Source organism: Bufo bufo, chromosome 1 (assembly GCF_905171765.1).
Source record: "Bufo bufo chromosome 1, aBufBuf1.1, whole genome shotgun sequence".
NCBI lineage: Eukaryota > Metazoa > Chordata > Amphibia > Anura > Bufonidae > Bufo > Bufo bufo.
The window spans coordinates 158,794,431-158,816,134 of NC_053389.1; the positions used below are offsets into that span (position 1 = coordinate 158,794,431).

At 42.9% G+C, this 21,704-nt stretch overlaps 1 protein-coding gene across 1 annotated transcript in view; it reads right to left on the reverse strand.

The window, feature by feature from the left end:
- Nucleotides 1-348: 348 nt before the first annotated feature.
- DDX25 (DEAD-box helicase 25) overlaps nt 349-21,704 on the reverse strand; it is a 75,958-nt gene continuing 54,602 nt past the window's right edge. The window contains exons 5-8 of the mRNA XM_040415574.1: nt 11,483-11,720; nt 11,236-11,398; nt 10,145-10,333; nt 349-422 (exon numbers count right to left, since the gene is read on the reverse strand). Coding sequence (XP_040271508.1) covers nt 361-422; nt 10,145-10,333; nt 11,236-11,398; nt 11,483-11,720 — 652 coding nt within the window. The 3' untranslated portion in view covers nt 349-360. The remainder of the gene's footprint in view (nt 423-10,144; nt 10,334-11,235; nt 11,399-11,482; nt 11,721-21,704) is intronic.

A 21,704-nucleotide genomic window follows, 5' to 3' on the forward strand; every position in this document is an offset into this window, starting at 1 on the left:
TTTTTTTTTAAACTAAACACGTGCATTTCTTCCCCAATAATACTAGTGATGGAGCATGTGAACCAGGCCTAAATGGCTCTTTCACACATCCATATGATCAGTGCAATCAGACCCCCTCTGGGGAAAGCTTTTATTTTGGAGCAGTCATTCAGCCTATTATATAAGTGACTTTTACAGAAAGTGTGAAGAAAATATATATATATTATGAAACAAATATACAAAAAGTACATGAAAACCGTGACAACCTTGTGCCGCAAACATCACACTGTGTAGATCTCCCCTTATGGCTCCAACTTTTTTTTTTTAGCAGCTTTATAAGACATCAACAAAAAAAATAATCTGTACTCGCAGAACCGTCCTTCAGTAACACAGTCTTTCCATTTCATCCAAGTCTCCCGTGTCCAACCTCTGGATCCTTGTACCTAAAAAAGAATAATTACTAGATAATACTGCATTTAAAATGACATGATAATGGCCAACCATATACTGCACAGGCTGGGAGCTGGACCGCCTTCTGTGCTTTAATAAAGTAAATGAGATGGTCTTTAGGAGAAAGCCTCATTAACTGCTTCCACCTACTCAGACTAGAGTAAACTACCAATCTCTCTATACCACGATGATCTTTATTATGGTTTGGGTTAAGTGCTGGCACTGCCGATACCAATGAATACTAAAATTGTTGCATTTGTTCAGATCCATATTCTTGTACATAGGTGGCAGTATTGTAGCAGTTATAACTGCTATACAACCATCTCAGAGCACGTGAAGAAAACAAAATATTCTAACACAAGCAGAAAATAATGAAAACAGACACCTTAGTGTCAGTAGTTTTGGAGCTGTATTCTTATACATCTGGGCATTATAGTAGTTTTATACTTGTGAACAGAGAACAGTATTACAATAGTTATATTCTCATACATAGGGGCAGTTTTACAGTAATTCTTGTATATAGAAGGCAGTATTATAGTAATTATATTTTTCTACATATGGGCAGTATTACAGTAGTTTAATCCTGCCCCTATGTACAAAATAACTACTGTAATACTGCTACTATGTAGAATATAATAACTATAATACTGCCTTCTATATACAATTACTGTAATACTGCCTCATATGTACAAACATTACTGTAATACTGCCTCCTATGTATGAGGCTATAACTACAATAATACTGTCTACTATGTACAAAAATATAACTACTATAATATTGCCTCCTATATACAAGAATATAACTACTATAATGCTGCCCCTAAATACAAGAATAAATATTATAATACGGTCCCCTATGTACAAGAATATAACTACTACAATACAAGATTATAACTACTATAATGCTGCTTGAAAAGAAAGTTCATTCCAGCCTCCAGATAAAACAATGGAATCCTTTATTGAGAAATAGTCATAAAATCCAAGTATGCCAAACACATAGTGCACAGAAAAACACACCTGAATTCAATTAATTAAAAATTTGTATACATGTGTGACAACAGCTCGCAGGGAATGACCCCCACTAACCTCTGATACAGCAGACACAACCTTTAAAAAAAAAAAAAAAAGTTTATTTTTTCCCCTTACATTTTTCCAATGTATACTGCTGGTTGTGTCTGCTGTATCAGAGGTTAGTGGGGGTCATTCACTGCGAGCTGTTGTCACACATGCATTACATTTTTTAATTAATTGAATTCAGGTGTGTTTTTCTGTGCACTATGTGTTTGGCATACCTGGATTTTATGACTTTCTCAATAAAGGATTCTATTGTTTTATCTGGAGGCTGGAGTGAACTTTCTTTTCAAGCAGCATTATAGTAGTTCTATTCTTGTATTGTAGTAGTTCTATTCTCGTACATAGGGGACAGTATTATAGTAATTATAGTCTTGTACATAGAAGACAGTATTATAATATTTATTCTTGTATATAGGGGCAGCATTGTAGTAGTTATATTCTCGTATATAGGAGCCAATATTATAGTAGTTATATCTTTGTACATAGTGGACAGTATTATTGTAGTTATATCTTCGTACATAGGAGGCAGTATTACAGTAATTGTATATAGAAGGCAGTATTATAGTATAGTAATTATATTCTTCTACATAGGGGCAGTATTACAGTAGTTTGGCATACCTGGATTTTATGACCATTTCTCAATAAAAGGATTCCATTGTTTTATCTGGAGGCTCGAATGAACTTTCTTTTTAAGTTTGCATTTGTTGGAGTGCCACGCTTTTCCGTGCCCTGGACTTCTACATTGGAGCTGGCGTGATTATCTTTTGTCTACTATAATGCTGCCCCCCATGTACAAGAATAATTATTATAATACTGCCCTCTATGTACAAGAATATAACTACTATAATACTGTCCTCTGTACAGGACTATAACTACTATGATACCACCCCCTATGTAAAAGAATATAACTATTATAAATACTGCCTCCTATGTACAAGAATATTAGTATTGAGGCCTGAGGAAGCACAGATTTCTGCAAACCGGCTGTGGCTCCCACAGCACTTGTATGTTTGTTTTTGTTTTTTTACTCGATATAAAGCATGTATATAAACAGTATGGCATATACATGAAGGTCAAAGTGAGCAACATTTGATCAATCAAAAAGCACAATAAAAAAGGAGATTTTTGTATAACTTACCAGTAAAATCTCTTTCGCTCTTCATTGGGTGACACAGGAACCGTGGGTATAGCCATGCCCTCTAGGAGGCGTTGACACTAGTAAAAGCTGTTAGCTCCTCCCCTAACAGCTATACCCCCTCCAGCCTGGAGAGAGAGCTTCAGTTTGTGTACAAGCAGTAAAAGAAGTTAACCAACGAAAAAACGTGGAACAACAACAATGCCAAGGAACCACAACTGGGTTCTAACCAACACTGCCACAACTGTAGCCGGACAACAATACTGGGTGGGTGCTGTGTCCCCCAATGAAGAGCAAGAAAGATTTTACTGGTAAGTTATACAAAAATACTTTTCTCGCCCATATTCATTGGGGGACACAGGAACCGTTGGATGTCCAAAAGCAGTCCACAGGGAGGAAAAAAAACGCAGATGCATGAAAGCAAGCGTCCCTGCAGGCATCCTAAGAAACTGCCGTCTGCAAGACCGTGCTACCCAAGCAGCATCCACCGATGCATAAGTATGCACCTGGTAGAATTTGTGAATGTGTGCAAGGCGGACACGTGGCCGCCTTGCACAATTGTGCGACTGAAGCGTGATCCTCAGAGCCTTAGAAGCACCCACCGCTCTGGTGGAGTGAGCAGTGATACCTAAGGGCGGAACCCTGTTCCGGGCGCGGTATGCTTCTGCCCTTGCAGACCGAATCCAACGTGTAATTGCCACCTTGGAGGCAGTCAATCCCTTGCGAAGACCCTCCGGATGACAAAAAAGGAGTTCTGTACGCCGGAAGGGACTGGAGGCTGCCAAATAATAATCAGAGCCCTGACAACGTCCAATGATTAACTCCCTTCCCTAAAGTGGGAAGGAGGGACAGTGAAGGAAGGACAATTTCTTCATTGATATGGAAGACAGAGACCACCTTCGGGAGAAGACTGAATGGACCGGAGAACCGCCTTATCCTTGTGAAGAACCAGGAAGGGTTCTCTGCAAAGAGTGCCCGCACCTCGGAAACCCGTCTGATGGATGTGATAGCCACAAGAAAAAACTACCTTCCAGGACAGGAATCTGAGTATGATTTCCAGCAGGGGCTCAATGGGAGAAGTCTGTAGCGCTGAGAGGACTATATTCAGATCCCAAGGCGGTAGAGGACGGTACGGAGAAACCGTATGCGCCACTCCCTGAAGGAAGGCTTTCATGGCACCAGGGGAGCCAGAGGACGCTGGAAGCTGTGTCCCCTAGGATAAAAGCGTCAACACCTGACCCATCAAGGAACTAAGGGCTAAACCAAGGTCAAACCCCGATTGTAGAAAGGATAGGACCGTGGGGAGAGAAAAAACTGAGTGAGAGGATGTCCCGGCTTTCACAGAAGCCCAGGAAGGACCTCCAGGTCCTATAATAGATCCTGGACAATGCAGGCTTACTGGCCTGACTCATAGTGCGGATGATGTCCGCCGAAAAACCTTCTCCAGAATGGCGGTTTCAATAGCCACGCCGTTGAACGAAAAAAGACCTGAAATACTGATGTAAGACCAGACCCTGAGAAAGAAGGTCGTCTCTGAGTGGCAGTGACCAAGGAACGTCTCCAGAAGGAGAACGAAGTCAGAGTACCACGCGTGACAGGGCCAATCCGGAGCGATTAGGATTGTCGGGACACCCTCCATCCTGATCTTCCATAGAACCCTGGGTAGGAGGGGGTGAAGAGAAAACACGTAAGGAGGGAGAACTCCTGTGAAGGAGAAATCAAGGCGTCCATGCCGCATGCTTCCGGATCTCTTGCCCGGGAGAGAAAAGGTGAGAAACTTGCGAGTAGTTACCATTAGCACACCTGGGACCAAAAGAAGGAATCCCTGTAGAGCAGGGATGTGATGGGCGCCCCAGCCCACCAGACGGGACCGGAGCACCACAAAACGAATACCCCGTGCAAATGCAGAGAGAGAAAGGTAGTAACTTAGGAGCTACCAAGGCTTGCAGGGTGGCTATGAACCATGAGCCAGGGGAGGAAAAAGACAGGAGAAGAAGAACAGGCTAGGTCTAAAGCCCATTCTCAATACTTGGCTACTTCTGTATAGCGCCGGTCTCAGATGAAGTGGCTGTGCAAAAAAACTCCGCCTGATGAGGAAGCGAGGCAAGGTGAGCCACACTGTATTGCTAGCCCCATACCCCAGCACAGGAGGGGGCCACCCACAGAGGCCACCGAATTCAGTGCTAGAAGAGTCCACCACCTGAAGAATGAGCTGTAGAAGAACCGAAGTATGTAGTGGTAACGCAAATACCACTCCCACAGTAGTAGCCAGGACTTGCCCGTAAGCGCAAAACTGAGGGGGAGGCCTGAGACTATCCGTAGAAGCCACATACCATACTGCCCTTGTTAAGTAGAGCTAACTTAAAAACTCTACCTGGAAGGGCGCTGAACAGGAGCAACTGCCAAAGCTAGCGCCAGGGTAGGGCCCCTAACTGAGGGGGATGTCCCACTGCAGCGACTACGAACTCAGGCATTAGCAAAAAAGCTCCACCTGTGGAGAGTGCCAGCATAACCACTTTCCCAGAGAAGGAGGAGTGGTGGATAGAGAATACAGAGTAAGTGAAACACTCGACTCGCTGGAACGTACTCACTAAATATGTGCAATTGTGTACACACTACGCATTGATGCGGACAATATCATGACAGACAGGAATGGTGGAGGCCCATGGAGATAGGGGGGGGGTCTCTGGGACACATAAGTGATGCTAGGCAACCCCCTGAAAAGACAGTATGAGCATGTTCAAAACCCACGCCAAAAGGAGGAAGGAATAGCCACCGTATCCACTGGCGGCACCCGTATACCACTAGAGTAAAAGTACCGACTGTTGCCACGCCCCCTTGTGAAAGCGAAGGCACCTACAGCCGTGGCGTAGTTGAATTACAGCACCTGAAGATGTTTAGTTATTCCCCGCTAAGTGGATTACTTGCGGAAGGGGTTAATGCAACAGGAAGCACGGTAAAGTGCGACACTCAGCCTTTGGAAAAGGAATGCGTGACAGTCGGGACCGTATGCAATGGTAGTGCAATTACTGTACCTATGGATGGTGGAATGCATACGGCAAGTACTTAAGCCAGTGGTAGGGAAAATACTCCACCTATGAAGGGGGGGGGTTAATGCCGACGGCGGAAACTAGTGCATATGGTGAGTCCTGTACCCCATGGGAGTGCAATTATTGCACCTAAGTAAGGGGGTAATGCATACAGCACACAATGTAACCAGCGATAATGTCATTGCGACACCTGAGGAAGGGGCTATTGCATACGGTAGGTACTGAACCCAGTGGAGATGCAATTCCACCACCTACAGAAGAGGGTATGTATATGCCCGGCACTGAAACCAGTGTTATGGTACTTAGTCCACCTATGGCAGGGGACAATGTATAAGGCAAGTACTGTATCCCAAAGTAGTGCAATTACTCCGCCCATGGAAGGGGACAATGCATACGACAAGTACTGCTGGCCACCGTATACTCAATCCTAGGAGATTGCTTTAGATTCATGTCAGGGTCTGAATCAGTGATTCCCCCGCCCCCCTTAGACTGACCCTCTCCGGGGAGGGAGGGTGTGTCTGAGCATGACCCAGGGAGGAAGGGTAGGGGTGTGGAGATATTCGAGGAGGAAGATGTCCTGCTGTGTTCCGCTTGCCCTACCCCTCAGAATCTCACCCCTGGCAGCTGCAGACTGCGCAGGTGGGGACTTATCAACCAAACTACCCAGGGGGTGGAGTGGGAACTTCTAGAGGTCGGTCCAACGGATTGCGCAGGCGGTGCATTATCAACCAAACAACCCCGGAGGGAGGATTTGGAAGTTCCAGAGGTCCTCCACTGAATTGCACAGGTGGAGAATTATCGACCCAGAAGGGTGGATTTGGAATCCTTCATATGAACCAAACTACCCAGAAGGGTGGATTGTGGATTGGGAATGTCAGAGGTCCTCTATTGAATTGCACAGGTGGAGAAATATCGACCAAAGGACCCAGGAGAGTGGATTAAGAATGTCAGAGATCCTCCTTGATTTCGCAGGTGGAGGATTGTCAGCCAACGGCCCCGGAGGGCATATTGGGAATCATTCAAGCTTTCCTGTATTGCGCAGGTGCATGCAGCAGTATCAACCAAGCGGCCGTGTAGGGCGGATTGGGACTATGAGAGGTCCTCCTGTGTTCGGGACAGGGTACGGGCCCAGTCTGGTACCGCACAGTTATGATGTGTGCTGAGGGGGCCGGGGCTCTTTTTTTTATATACGACTGGAGAAGTGTATGAAGCGTTACTTCTTGAATAGTAAGTAACTGCACTGTTTATCTAACCCCTTGATGATCCGGCGCCAGCCTAAAAGAAATGGCTGACCAGGAAAGGTTAAAAGTGCCTAAGACCAGGGGCGGTGCTCAGCTGGCTTCTGGGGGAGGGGACGCTGGAAAAGGGGCTTGGATGAGTGACGATTCTGCTGGCGGGATGCAGGGGAGGAGGCAGCGTGGCAGACCAACGCTGGCGTGCTCCCCCAGGAGAACAGGGAGGCTAGGCGACCACTGTTTCCCACCTGAAAGAAAGAGGGGGAAAAAAAAAAAAAAAAAAAAAAAAAGTCTTCAGGAGTCTTACCTCCTATTGACACTGAAAACTGAAGCTCGCTCTCCAGGCTGGAGGGGGTATAGCTGCCAAGGGAGGAGCTAACAGCTTTATCTAGTGTCAACGCCTCCTAGAGGACATAGCTGTCCCCAAGGTTCCCGTGTTCCCATGGTTCCTGTGTCCCCCAATGAATATGGGCGAGAAATAAAAGTACACATAGCAGAACTACAATCCAAAATTACAAATATATAGAATCATGGCTGAAGGTGGAACAAATGGGCATTCAGGGCATTAACAGAGGGCACTGTGATGAGAGACTGACACCATGCACTGCATACTTTCTGAAACTTTTGCTGGCCACCCCTGTTCTTAAATCTAACATTTTCAAACGTCTGAGTTGAGCAGAGGAGGGTGAGCCTCCATCCAACACATGGCCTTGCAGGCCTGAATAACGTTCTCCTCAAAAGGATTCCATCATGGACCAAGAGCTTCCCCTGCCTGATTTCCCACTTCAAAAAGATATTTGTTTAACCCCTTAAGGCCCAGAGTTTTTTTTTTTTTTTTTTTGTGTTTTCGTTTTGAGCTCCCCGCCTTCCCAGAGCCATAACTTTTATTTTTCTGTTCACATAGCCATATGAGGGCTTGATTTTTGCGGGACAAGTTGTACTTTCCAACGCCACCATTTAATATTGCATATCATGTAATGGGAAGCGGTAAAAAAAAATCCAAATGGGGCGAAATTGGGGGAAAATAAATAAATAAAAATATTCCTCCATAGTTTTAAAGGGAGTCTGTCACAGTTTCACCTTTTTACCCTTCCCATAGATTTCTAGCAGCATTACAGTTGATAAAAACGTTACCTTTATAAGCAATCGTGGACTTATAAAACTGGCAAAAATCATCTTAGTAGGATATGCAAATGAGAGCTCGCAAGTGCCCAGGCAGCTCTGCTGGAATGGACATCGCAGTGCACATGCGCCGGTCGACGGACTCAGCGCACAGGTGCGGGATCTCGGCGAGAGAAGTAGTAAGAAGATGGGCAGACAGAGGGAAAGACTGGGCGGGGGGGAAGCCACGATAAGGCAGAGCTGCCTGGGCACTTGCAAGCCCTCATTTGCATATCCTACTAAGATGATTCTAAAGGTAAAGTCCACGATTGCTTGTAAAGGTAACGTTTTTATCAACTGTAATGCTGCTAGAAAGCTATGGGAAGGGTTAAAATGGTGAAACTGATGACAGACTCCCTTTAAGTTTTTTTTATTTTATTTAAGACATTTGATGTGCGATAAAACTGACCAGTTACTTTTATTCTTCAGGTCAGTACAAATCCGGCGATACCTTATATGTATCGCCTTTCTTGCGTTTTGATAGAGAGAAGAAAAAAAAAGAAAAAGAAAAAAAAGTGGGAAAATTTTTATTTTTTTGTCGCCATATTTTGACAACTATAACTTTTTTGTAATTATGTTTACGGAGTTGTATGGGTGCATTTTTTTGCGGGACGATCTAAACTTTTCATTGATACCATTCTGGGGTGTGTACGACTTTTTGATCACTCTTTATTTAATTTATTTTAGAAAATGAAGCGTCCAAAAACAGCGAATCAGCCATTTGGAGGATTTTTTTCCTTTTTGCCGCATGGGGAATCTATAATTTTTTTTTTTTTACTATGGGCGTTTTCGCACATTGTGACACCCATGATGTGCATTTTTTTTTTATTTTGAATTTATGTTTTTTTTATTTTTTCACACTTTTTTTTTATAGTTCCCATAGGGAACAATGAATGAATAAGGAAACACCCTGTGAGAATGAAGTACAACAGAAATGCTTCGCCCTTTGGATCCATGGTTTTGCCAATCCAGTGATGTCCAGGGTTAAATGACCTTCTTGCAAATAGATAATGTGCGAGGTATACGTATAAGTATGGGAAAACAGTGCCATTCATTTCCTAGGATCCCTCAGACCCTGTATATTCCATGACAATACATTTATGGACGCCATATTAGCCACAGATGCCCTAGGCTTCTTCATCCTCACTACAAGGGATATGCCAAGCACTAATGAAAGTTCTAAGCACCCCTGCCCAGATATGCCCACACTTCATAATCCAATAATTGGGATTATGACTAAGAACTGTATAGTTCGAAACGCGTAAATCTAGGGGCAGTGAAGAGGGGTGCCACTGTATATGCTTATACAATTTTGGTGTAATAAAGACCAGGACCTACAAAACTTTACCACGAGTGCTGGAGCCTCTATTTTTCTACACTTCATGATGTCTGGACTGGCTTGGGTCTGCTCCGTGCACAGAGTCACAGGATGAAATCGGGTGAGCTGGACAACTTACTATTTCTAGGCCCAAATCAACTCACACCTTTTTATCACTAGCATCAGCTTATCATAGGCTTGTTTCAGGGAGAACTCTGGCCGAGATGTCTCCTCCTGAGTCGTAAAGTTAGTAGAGGGCTGACCTCTTGCAGAAGGAGCACGCTGAGTAGTGGAAGAAGCTGAGCCATGTTGAGGTTCTTCCCGGGCATATTCAGCTTCTCAATGAAGTGTGGGCTTTCCCGGGACTCTTATTCGGGTTCTGCTGGTGCTCTCTACTTTTCCTCATTAAATGCACAATGTCTGCAGCAGGATTATAAGCAGGACAATGTGAAACAGTGGGTTGGAGTCAGAGCTGTGCTCAAGCACATCTCACCATGCCGGAAGTCGGCCACGCCCTCACCCCCGATATTTTAATGGACTAATAGAGAGAAATAGTTTTATGTGGAGTGCTTTCATAGGAATTTAGGCTGTCCTACCAGTCTGAAGCCCATTTGTCAAGAACAGTAATAACTAGCTCTGCTGTGGAGTTGGAGTCGGACGTTTGGTTTACCAACTGCACAGCCCTGACAAACTCATCATTTACAGTCACCAGCAGCGTTCAGCTACAATGAGGACTGCTTACCAAAATGCTCCTCGAGGTCACGCAAAATGTGCATGAAGCACTTCTCCACAAGATTGACTGCCACGCCTTTCTTACCAAACCTGCCAGTGCGGCCAATTCGATGGAGGTATGTCTCATAGTCAGTCAGGCCTTCTGCAGTCACAGGCAGGTCAAAGTTGATAACAATCGACACTTGTTCTACATCAATTCCTGGAGGGACAAAAAGTATAACTCATCCCAAAAATAAAACACATACTCCACTTCTGATTGGACAATAAAAGCTATACAAAGTCTTGGAATAACCAAAGCCAAATATGAACCCCCACATCTAAAGATGGACCTTAACCAAGCACTGCAATATAACTGTTTTATAGCCCATTCACAATTTTGCAGGCTTCAGAGCAGACATCTCATAAGTATGCCCTGCTTGTTTAGTGTCAGCAGAGAGAATACATTACAGATTTGCTTTTGCTTTCTAGCATGTAACTTGGTACAGGATAAGTAATGCAATTAGAGATGAGCTAATTTCATATTTTGAAATTCGTTCACGCTTCATTTACCGGTAAAAGGTGAATTGAGTTATGAATTCCGTTACCACGGACCATAACGCAATTCTACGACAGAATGCCTTTAGAGGCATTTTGTTATTGATTCCGTCATAATAGAAGTCTATGGGCTGCATAACGGATCTGTCCAGTTTCCATTATGTAGGGGAACGAATAACCGGAATTTCGCTCATCTCTAAATGCAATATATATACACACACAGTGACTCCACCAGCAGAATAGTGATTGCAGCTCTGGACTAATACAGGATGTAAAATCAGGATCGGCACAGGATTAGTAATGTACTTACAGTGACTCCACCAGCAGAATAGTGAGTGTAGCTCTAGAGTATAATCCAGGCTGTACCTCAAAATGATGTATTTACAAAGTTTTATATCAATACATCAGTCATATCTTACAAATGTCAAACAACAAGTGGAACATTAATCACCGTTTGCTTAAATGCCTGTATAGCTGTAGGAGAACAAATTGTTCATCTGTGGATTTGTCCATACCCATGCAGGGAATATAGTAAACTAGAAATGTGAAAAATAAAAAATTGCTTGCCTCGGGCACAGACATTAGTTGTGATAAGAACTTTCTCCTTGCCATCTCTGAATCTTTGGATAATATTGGCTCGATCTATCACGGTCAGTTCTCCACTCAGCAGAGCCACTACATGTCCATCATTTGTCATTTCTTGGAACAGCCAGTTGACGGTTTTACGAGTCTATTAAAATAAAATTATATCGTTATAGAAGGAAACTATGTACATTTCAAGGAATGTTGCACGTGGTCTGAGCTGTGACTATACCTGACAGAAGATGATTGCTTGAGCAATTGTGATGGACCCATACATATTTGTTAGGGCCTTGTATTTTGCTTCCCTATGTTCACAAAAATCATAAAACTGTCGAATATTCTTCAGCGTCAGCTCTTCCTTCTTTAATTTTATGATGTTTGGATCTGGAACAATCCTCTCTGCAAAACACCAGACCGTATCCTCAAAAGTGGCAGAGAACAGAAGCATCTGGCAGTCTGGCGGCATTGCCCTGTGGATGACACCAATAGTAAGAGTATCTCCAAGCGTGCAGGATCCTACACATTTAGGACTCATGCACACGACCGTGTGCTGCCCGTGGCCGTATTGCGTACCGCATACGGCGGGTCCGCAATACACAGGCATCGGCCGTGTGCATCCCGCATCATGGACCCATTCACTTCAATGGGTCCGCAATCCGGGAGATGCGGAACGGAGGCACGGATCGAAAGCCCACGGAAGCACTACGGAGTGCTTCCGTTGGTTTACTGTACGTGCCTCTGCACAGCAAAAAAGTAGTGCATGCACTATTTTGCGGTGCGGACTGTCGGATGCGGATCGCGGACCTCATTCAAGTTAATGGGTCCGCGATCCGCATGCAGCTGCCCCACGGTCTTTGCCCGTGCAAATTGTGGTCAGCAGCACAGGCACGGAGGCATTACATCCGTGGGCATGAGCCCTCAGGGGGAAACCATGAAGGGGAAAACCATATTCAGAAGAAATAAAAACAGGTGGTCAAACTAGAAAGGCACTTCTAATAGTAAGGTATTTCTTCTACCAAGATATCATTCAGACTAAAAATCTTGTCCCGTGATCTGGGCAGTAACAGACTAGTTTTAAAACGTGCTGAAATTTTCTCTGCACAGACATCCATCATACATGTATGGTGAATGCTGGGTCTTTAACCCCTTCAAGACCAATCCTATTTTCTTTTTTTTTCCTCCCTGCAAGAGCCATAACTTTTCAATTCAAATAGCCATATGAGGGCTTGGTTTTTTGCAGGACAAGTTGTATTTTTAAATGGCACCTAATTTATCAGGACTGGAAAAAAATAAAATTGCGGTGCGAAACTTAAAAAAAAAAAAAAAGTTATAAATCCGCCAAGATTCATTTGACATTACCGCATTCACTGTGCACTATAAGGCCGAATGCACACGGCCGTGTTCCGCGGCCGAGATCGGTCCGTGGTATGCCGGGCTGGATTCCTGAACAGGAATCCAGCCCAGCATACCACGAACCGGTCTTAGCCGCGGAACACGCCCGTGTGCATTCGGCCTAAAAGGACATACCGTCCTTATTCTGCAGGGCAATACAATTACGGCGATACCAGATTTGTATAGTTTTTGTTTTGTTTTACTACTTCTAAAAAATATATATAAAATTTCTTTGCATCGCCATTTTCGGACACCCAAAACTTTTTTTTAAATTTCTATCCACGGATCTGTATGAGGGCTTGTTTTTTGCTGAACAGACTGTAGTTTTTATTGGTATGTACGACTTCTTGATCACTGTTATTAAATTTTTCTTGGGGGGACAAGGTGACAAAAGTGGCGAATCATGTTTCTTTCCCCCAGCTATGGCATACACTGCACACGAAAAGTATTTTTATATTTTAATAGCTCAGACATTTTTCAGACAGGGCGATACCTAATGTTTATTTTTATATGTAAAATTGGGAATGGTGACGAATTTGATTTTTTATATATTTTTTTCTACTTTTTACATAAAAACATTTTGAATACAAACGCAGCCATATCCCATACCCAGCCTCTATGACTGCGTGCTGCGATCCGCCACAATTAACCCCTCAGGTGCCGCAGTCATAGAGGCTGGGTGCCGGGTATGGGATATGGCCGGCACCCGCAGCCTGCGTTAATATTCAGGCAAACTATATTCATTGGTGGCACAGTGGCCACATCCCCTTCCCTCCTCCTCCCTGCTATCAGTCCATTGGTGGCAGCGGCACAAGAGGGAAGGAAGGGACTGCCTCCTTCCCCCCTGTGCTGCTGAGAAGAATATGGAGCGCGCTGAGAGCAGTGCGTGCCATGTCGGTGCAACTCGCGTTTGTCTACTGGATTTAAGCCCTTTCTTCTTAAAGAGGCTGAACAGCGGAGGGTCTAGGTGCAAATGGCGACAAGACTACAAAGTCTTGTCGCCATTTTGCAATTCTAAGTCGCATTGGCGACCATTTTGGTCACCATCTGGAGCCCTGTAGACCCTGGTATCTTTTGATTGATGTAAAAAATAAAAAGCAGACATCGTATATTACACAACAATCTCTTTCTAACAAAGATGAGCAAAACATACCCAACAGTCAAAGCAAACAATACCTGCATGTATTACAGTCTGATATGTATGGCAATATATGTAGGAGAAAACGGTAACGGGTGGGGTGGCATCATCACTGGCTATATACACACCTATGGGTAAGACAACTATGGTTTATTAACAACTGATGTGACGACTGGGGAGATTTGTTTTTCTATATGTGATCTTTGGACAATACCTTAGTTGCATTTGCCTGGTAATATATTTGTTTCCTTGACAGTGTTACACAATTGCCCTTTGTTGCTCATCTATCATTGTTACGTATACATGCTAGATTTTCCCATAGTTGCCAGTGATGCTTTTTCTGCTACTCATCCTTGATTTATGAAATCATGTAATCACCAATAAAGATTGCTGTTATTTTTTCAAAACTTTGGGTACACATGATGGCTCAATCTTTTCAATAGGTTTTTGTAGTAAGCTCTTTCTAACAAAGCTAGAACCTGCCCTGTAACTCACATGCATCCAGAGAGCCCACCATTCACTGCTCCAATTACTCTGCTAGATTATCTTCATCCTGTCAGCTCTGGGGGGTGTCCTTTCTGCTGCAGCTCTCTCCCTGTAAGGGTCCATTCACACGTCGTATGTGTTTTGCGGATCCGCAAAACACGGACACAGGCAATGTGCGTTCCACATTTTGCAGACCGCACATCGCCGTTACCATCATAGAAAATGCCTTTTCTTGTCCGCAACTGCGGACAAGAATAGTACATGTTCTATTTTTTTGCGGAACGGAAGTGCGGATCCGCAAATGCAGACAGCACATTCCGGCCCCATTAAAAATGAATGGGTCCGCACCTTTTCCGCAAAATTGCAGAACGGATGCGGACCTATTTTCCGAACGTGTGAATGGACCCTAACTGCCACAGCTTCTAACAGAACATATGCCTTGGTGGTAGCCAATATTTAAACTGAGCGCCAACTTTAATCACTATGCCTTACTCCAGAAATTGAATACAAAGTGATCAAGAAGGCAACATACATAACCAAAAACTGTAACACAAAAACAGCTTGCCCAGAAGAGAAAAAAAAAAAAAAACACAGCTGTTGGGAGGATCGTGAGACGAGTATCCTCTCCTGCCCATACAGCTCCCTCTCCCTTGTCCTGACGCTCTGCTGCCACCAATGAATGCTTGGACAGCACGTAAACTGCGTAAGTGTTTTCTAGTTATATGGCTGCATCTTTTTTTTCTACAGAGGGCCTGCTTTAGAAAAGATGGACATTACATGGGCATTACAACAGCGGTGCTATTTTTTGGAAAGTCCTTCAGAGATCTCCACAGCCAGAGGATACAGAGGCATAGACCCTAAAAAGCACAAACAAATGCTGCATATGTCAACTATAATACATTTTACTGTAGGCTTTTAAAGGGAATGTGTCATCAGAAAATTATCTCTATTTCATGTTACTGGGGGACACAGGATAAACCATGGGCTATAGCTGTAATATGTATAGTCTGACACAGTCACAGTGTCAGATCCACCCAGAGAGTTAAACTGAAGAATACTGATACTGGGAACTCCTTAAAAAGAGATATAAAACTTAACTTTTACTTAGTATTGCAAATACAATAAATAAGGTGCTCAAAAAATAAGAAGGGCTAGATCAGGAGCCGTATCGTACAGCTTGGGGGAGGGGGTCAAATAAGGCTTCGCAAATCTCAGTGGTATTGTGGGCTCCAAAATTCAGCTGTGTAACTGGTGCCTAGGTACACTATCCCTAATAGACCCTAGTCTGTGGATGTGGAGTACCTATATGGCTGCATTTGGAGCACCCACACTGAGAAGAGAGACCACCAGCCTCTGGAACCTCGGACCTATGTAATCCACCCTAATAGAAACTAACACCTAATGGCCCCAATGCGTTTCGGCGGTAACACGGCTCATCAGGGAGCAGCGCTGTGGATAAGTTCAATACTAAGCGGCAGTGGCAAGTGAACACTGCCAGCTGCTTCCTTTTAAACACCCAAATCCGCCCACAGGGAGGGCTCGTCAGTACAATCGACCAATAGCAGGCAAAGAGAGGAAACCGGCCACATCTGCTCAATCAGCCTCCCTCTCCGCCCGCTCTGCTTCGGCCGAAGCGTCACGGGGGCGGGGAGGTTACCATGGGGATCAAAGACGCTTCCCCCTACAGGTTCGTCCACACTGCATATATAAAAGAACCTTGGTATGGCATTAGGGAACAACACATGGGCAATATGTAATTGTAGTAGTTATGTACATTATGTTCCGAACATACTGAGGGAGATCAGGAGAGGTACTATTCATAAAAGCTCCCCTGAAATATATATGCTATGGGGAAAAATAGAACAAAATATGTACAAATAAATAAATGAATGAAAATATCAATAAGGCTCATAGGAAAAACATCTAGATGCCCTCAGGTGTTTTCATGGGGCTGGTAAATGAACAGTAGTGGCCTAAGGCTGGGTTCACATGGGCGTTGCGGGAAAATGTGCGGGTGCTTTGCGGGAACACCCGCAATTTTTCCACGCGAGTGCAAAACATTGTAATGCGTTTTGCACTCGCGTGAGAAAAATCGCGCATGTTTGGTACCCAAACCCGAACTTCTTCACAGAAGTTCGGGCTTGGGTTAGGTGTTCTGTAGATTGTATTATTTTCCCTTATAACAGTTATAAGGGAAAATAATAGCATTCTGAATACAGAATGCATAGTAAACTAGCGCTGGAGGGGTTAAAAAAAAAATTAAAAAAATTTAACTCACCTTAGTCCACTTAATCGCGTAGCCCGGCATCTCCTTCTGTCTTTTTTGCTGAACAGGACCTGTGGTGAGCATTAATTACAGGTAAAGGATCTTTGGTGACGTCACTCCGGTCATCACATGATCCATCACCATGGTAAAAGATCATGTGATGACCGGAGTGACGTCACCAAAGGTCCTTTACCTGTAATTAATGCTCACCACAGGTCCTGTTCAGCAAAGGAGACAGAAGGAAATGCCGGGCTACTCGATCAAGTGGACTAAGGTGAGTTAAATTTATTTATTTATTTATTTAATTTTTTTTTAACCCCTCCAGCGCTAGTTTACTATGCATTCTGTATTTAGAATGCTATTATTTTCCCTTATAACCATGTTATAAGGGAAAATAATAATGATCGGGTATCCATCCCGATAGTCACCTAGCAACCGTGCGTGAAAATTGCACCGCATCCGCACTTGCTTGCGATTTTCACGCAAGCCCATTCACTTCTATGGGGCCTGCGTTGCGTGAAAAATGCAGAATATAGAGCATGCTGCGATTTTCACGCAACGCACAAGTGATGCGTGAAAATCACCGCTCATCTGAACAGCCCCATTGAAATGAATGGGTCGGGATTCAGTGCGGGTGCAATACGTTCACCTACCGCATTGCACCCGCGCGGAAATCTCGCCCGTGTGAACGCAGCCTAAGGAAGATAATACAACTACATAGTTAATCCAGTACACAACTAACCATGCTGAATAACTCAGCAAACAACTAGGCAAATATCTGCCCTTGGGCAAGTAGTGGGGACAGACATGATAGGAGTGTGTCGGTCAGCAGATAAACAGAAAGAGCCCACAAGCCGTCATAAAAAGGGCCCAAATGAGAGTACCTCTAAAGGGGTTCTCCGGGAATTAAGAAAAATGAAAATGCTTAAATATTACTATATTATAAATATATTCCCAAATACCATACATTAGTAATAATGGCTTGTTTTGTCTGGGAAGTAATCATTAGGAAAAAGAAAATGGCCGCTGTTCTAGTACGCACAAAACCTGTCCTAATCACACAGGAGGAAAAGTTACTTCACAACACTGAGCTAAAGAGCTGCTTCATCCTCCTTCCTCTGCTTGTCAGGGATTATGATCCTGAATACAGTTTAATATGGTCATTAGCTAAATCTCTGTAGGAATGGAGTTCATGAGCAGATGTGGCTAATGAGCAGCAGCACTTGAATGCAGTCTCCAATATCGCAGCCCTACATTACCACTGTACTTCATGTCTCTTTATGAACTCCATTACTACAGAGATTCAACTGAAGATCTTATCAGCTGTATTCAGGATCATAATCCCTAACAAGCAGAGAGGAGGATGAGGCAGCTCTTTTCCTCAGTGTTGTGAAGTAACTTGTCCTCCTGTGTGATTAGAGCAGGTTTTGTGCGAACTAATAGGACGGCGGCCATTTTGTTTCTCCTAATCATTGCTCCCCAGACAAAACGAGCCATTACAACTAATGAAAGGTTTTTGGGAATACATTTATAATAAAGTAATACTTATGTATTTTCATTTTCTCAATTCCCAGAGAACACCTTTAAGGCCACCGGGGCGACACTCTTCATTTTAAAAATCCACCTCGAGTCGGCTCTCAATATGTTGTCCCAATCCCCTCCTCGGGGACCCTGGGGTACATGCTGGATCCCTATAAAATGAATGGATGCCGTGTTGCCACTGTGGACTTCATTGATGTGTCTCACCACAGACGCATCTTTTATAGTTAGGATATTATTAAAGTGGTCTCGTATCCTATGTCTGAGATCTCTCATGTCGGGATAATTATAGCCCCGAAATGAATCAAACAAGAATTGCTATGTTAAATAGTGTGGCATCTCAAATTTAGTGATATGTCCACCATTTTGTGTGAGCTTATGGAAAGGCCACACGTTCCTAAAGTGAATTCTTATATTTTTCTCTATAATTTTACTAGTTCGAGGGAGTACTTGCTTCCTTACAGATTTATGTTTAAAGACAAGACATTTATCCATATATCCTAGTAATAGTGGATTTGATTATATACATATATGTATCTATAAAAGGCTATATTCTTATTTATTCAAAGATGGCTAAAAGAGGTTCATGAAAGTTCAGTATGTATAAGGTTCAAATTGAATACAGAGAGCATTGTTCATTAAAAGTTATTGCCACAGATGTAGGTTTATCTGAAGGGAGTGATCTTACCTCATTACAGGGCTATGAGAAAAGTAGCACTGTTCCATGAGAGACATCTTGTGTGTATGTTTATTCATATAATCGAAAGTATAATGTTTGTATACATATAGTGGATTTATTTAGTTTCAGCATAAATGAATTGATAAATCATATATATAATATATATTGGCACGTTATACTAAAGGTGTATGTGTATATATATATATATATATATATATATATATATATACACACACACACACACACAGTACAGACCAAAAGTTTGGACACACCTTCACATTCAAAGAGTTTTCTTTATTTTCATGACTATGAAGGCATCAAAACTATGAATTAACACATGTGGAATTATATACATAACAAACAAGTGTGAAACAACTGAAAATATGTCATATTCTAGGTTCTTCAAAGTAGCCACCTTTTGCTTTGATTACTGCTTTGCACACTCTTGGCATTCTCTTGATGAGCTTCAAGAGGTAGTCCCCTGAAATGGTCTTCCAACAGTCTTGAAGGAGTTCCCAGAGATGCTTAGCACTTGTTGGCCCTTTTGCCTTCACTCTGCGGTCCAGCTCACCCCAAACCATCTCGATTGGGTTCAGGTCCGATGACTGTGGAGGCCAGGTCATCTGGCGCAGCACCCCATCACTCTCCTTCATGGTCAAATAGCCCTTACTTTCAAAGTTTTCCCAATTTTTCGGCTGACTAACTGACCTTCATTTTTTAAAGTAAAGATGGCCATTCGTTTTTCTTTACTTAGCTGCTTTTTTCTTGCCATAATACAAATTCTAACAGTCTATTCAGTAGGACTATCAGCTGTGTATCCACCTGACTTCTCCTCAACGCAACTGATGGTCCCAACCCCATTTAGAAGGCAAGAAATCCACTTATTAAACCTGACAGGGCACACCTGTGAAGTGAAAACCATTTCAGGGGACTACCTCTTGAAGCTCATCAAGAGAAAGCCAAGAGTGTGCAAAGCAGTAATCAAAGCAAAAGGTGGCTACTTTGAAGAACCTAGAATATGACATTTTCAGTTGTTTCACACTTGTTTGTTATGTATATAATTCCACATGTGTTAATTCATAGTTTTGATGCCTTCAGTGTGAATCTACAATTTTCATAGTCATGAAAATAAAGAAAACTTTGAATGAGAAGGTGTGTCCAAACTTTTGGTCTGTACTGTGTGTATATATATATATATATATATATATATACACATATATATACATATACACACACACATACACACACACACATACATACACATATACATACACTTGATGCCATGTGTATCCCACTAAAAGAAAATTTATTCTTAGGATACAGGTCCTTCTCAAAAAATTAGCATATTGTGATAAAGTTAATTATTTTCTGTAATGTACTGATAAACATTAGACTTTCATATATTTTAGATTCATTACACACAACTGAAGTAGTTCAAGCATTTTCTTGTTTTAATATTGATGATTTCGGCATATAGCTCATGAAAACCCCAAATTCCTATCTCCAAAAATTAGCATATTTTATCTGACCAATAAAAGAAAAGTGTTTTTGATACAAAAAAGTCAACCTTCAAATAATTCAGTTCAGTTATGCACTCAATACTTGGTCGGGAATCCTTTTGCAGAAATGACTGCTTCAATGCGGCGTGGCGTGGAGGCAATCAGCCTGTGGCACTGCTGAGGTGTTATGGAGGCCCAGGATGCTTCGATAGCGGCCTTAAGCTCATCCAGAGTGTTGGGTCTTGCGATTCTCAACTTTCTCTTCCCAATATCACACAGATTCTCTATGGGGTTCAGGTCAGGAGAGTTGGCAGGCCAATTGAGCACAGTAATACCATGGTCAGTAAACCATTTACCAGTGGTTTTGGCACTGTGAGCATTTTGGGGCCTCGTGCTGCACATGGACCTAGTCAAAAAACCCAGTGTCAGGCAGTACTGGAGTGGGGACGTCCTCTACCAGACCCCACTCTACTGTATGGCCATGACACGCTCCCGTTTTGAGGCCATTCGGAAATGCCTGCATTATGCAGATAATGCAGCATGTCCAAATTTTGGTAGGCCTATGTACAGTACAGACCAAAAGTTTGGACACACCTTCTCATTTAAAGAGTTTTCTTTATTTTTATGACTATGAAAATTGTAGATTCACACTGAATGCATCAAAACTATGAATTAACACATGTGGAATTATATACATAACAAACAAGTGTTAAACAAAATATGTCATTCTAGGTTCTTCAAAGTAGCCACCTTTTGCTTCGATTACTGCTGTGCACACTCTTGGCATTCTCTTGATGAGCTTCAAGAGGTAGGTTTTCACTTCACAGGTGTGCCCTGTCAGGTTTAATAAGTGGGATTTCTTGCCTTATAAATGGGGTTGGGACCATCAGTGGCGTTGAGGAGAAGTCAGGTGGATACACAGCTGATAGTCCTACAGAATAGACTGTTAGAATTTGTATTATGGCAAGAAAAAAGAAGCTAAGTAAAGAAAAACGAGTGGCCATCATTACTTTAAGAAATTAAGGTCAGTCAGTCAGCCGAAAAATTGGGAAAACTTTGAAAGTAAGGGCTATTTGACCATGAAGGAGAGTGATTGGGTGCTGCGCCAGATGACCTGGCCTTCACAGTCACCGGACCTGAACCCAATCGAGATGGTTTGGGGTGAGCTGGACCGCAGAGTGAAGGCAAAAGGGCCAACAAGTGCTAAGCATCTCTGGGAACTCCTTCAAGACTGTTGGAAGACCATTTCAGGGGACTACCTCTTGAAGCTCATCAAGAGAATGCCAAGAGTGTGCAAAGCAGTAATCAAACTACACAACACAAGTGGAGTGCAACCACACTATTTATCAATAAAAAATAAATTTTATTCATATAACAGTTAAAATCATGACATGTTATACACAATGTGAGTATTACTAAGCAGGGACAAACACAGTCATACATCACCCTGTCAGC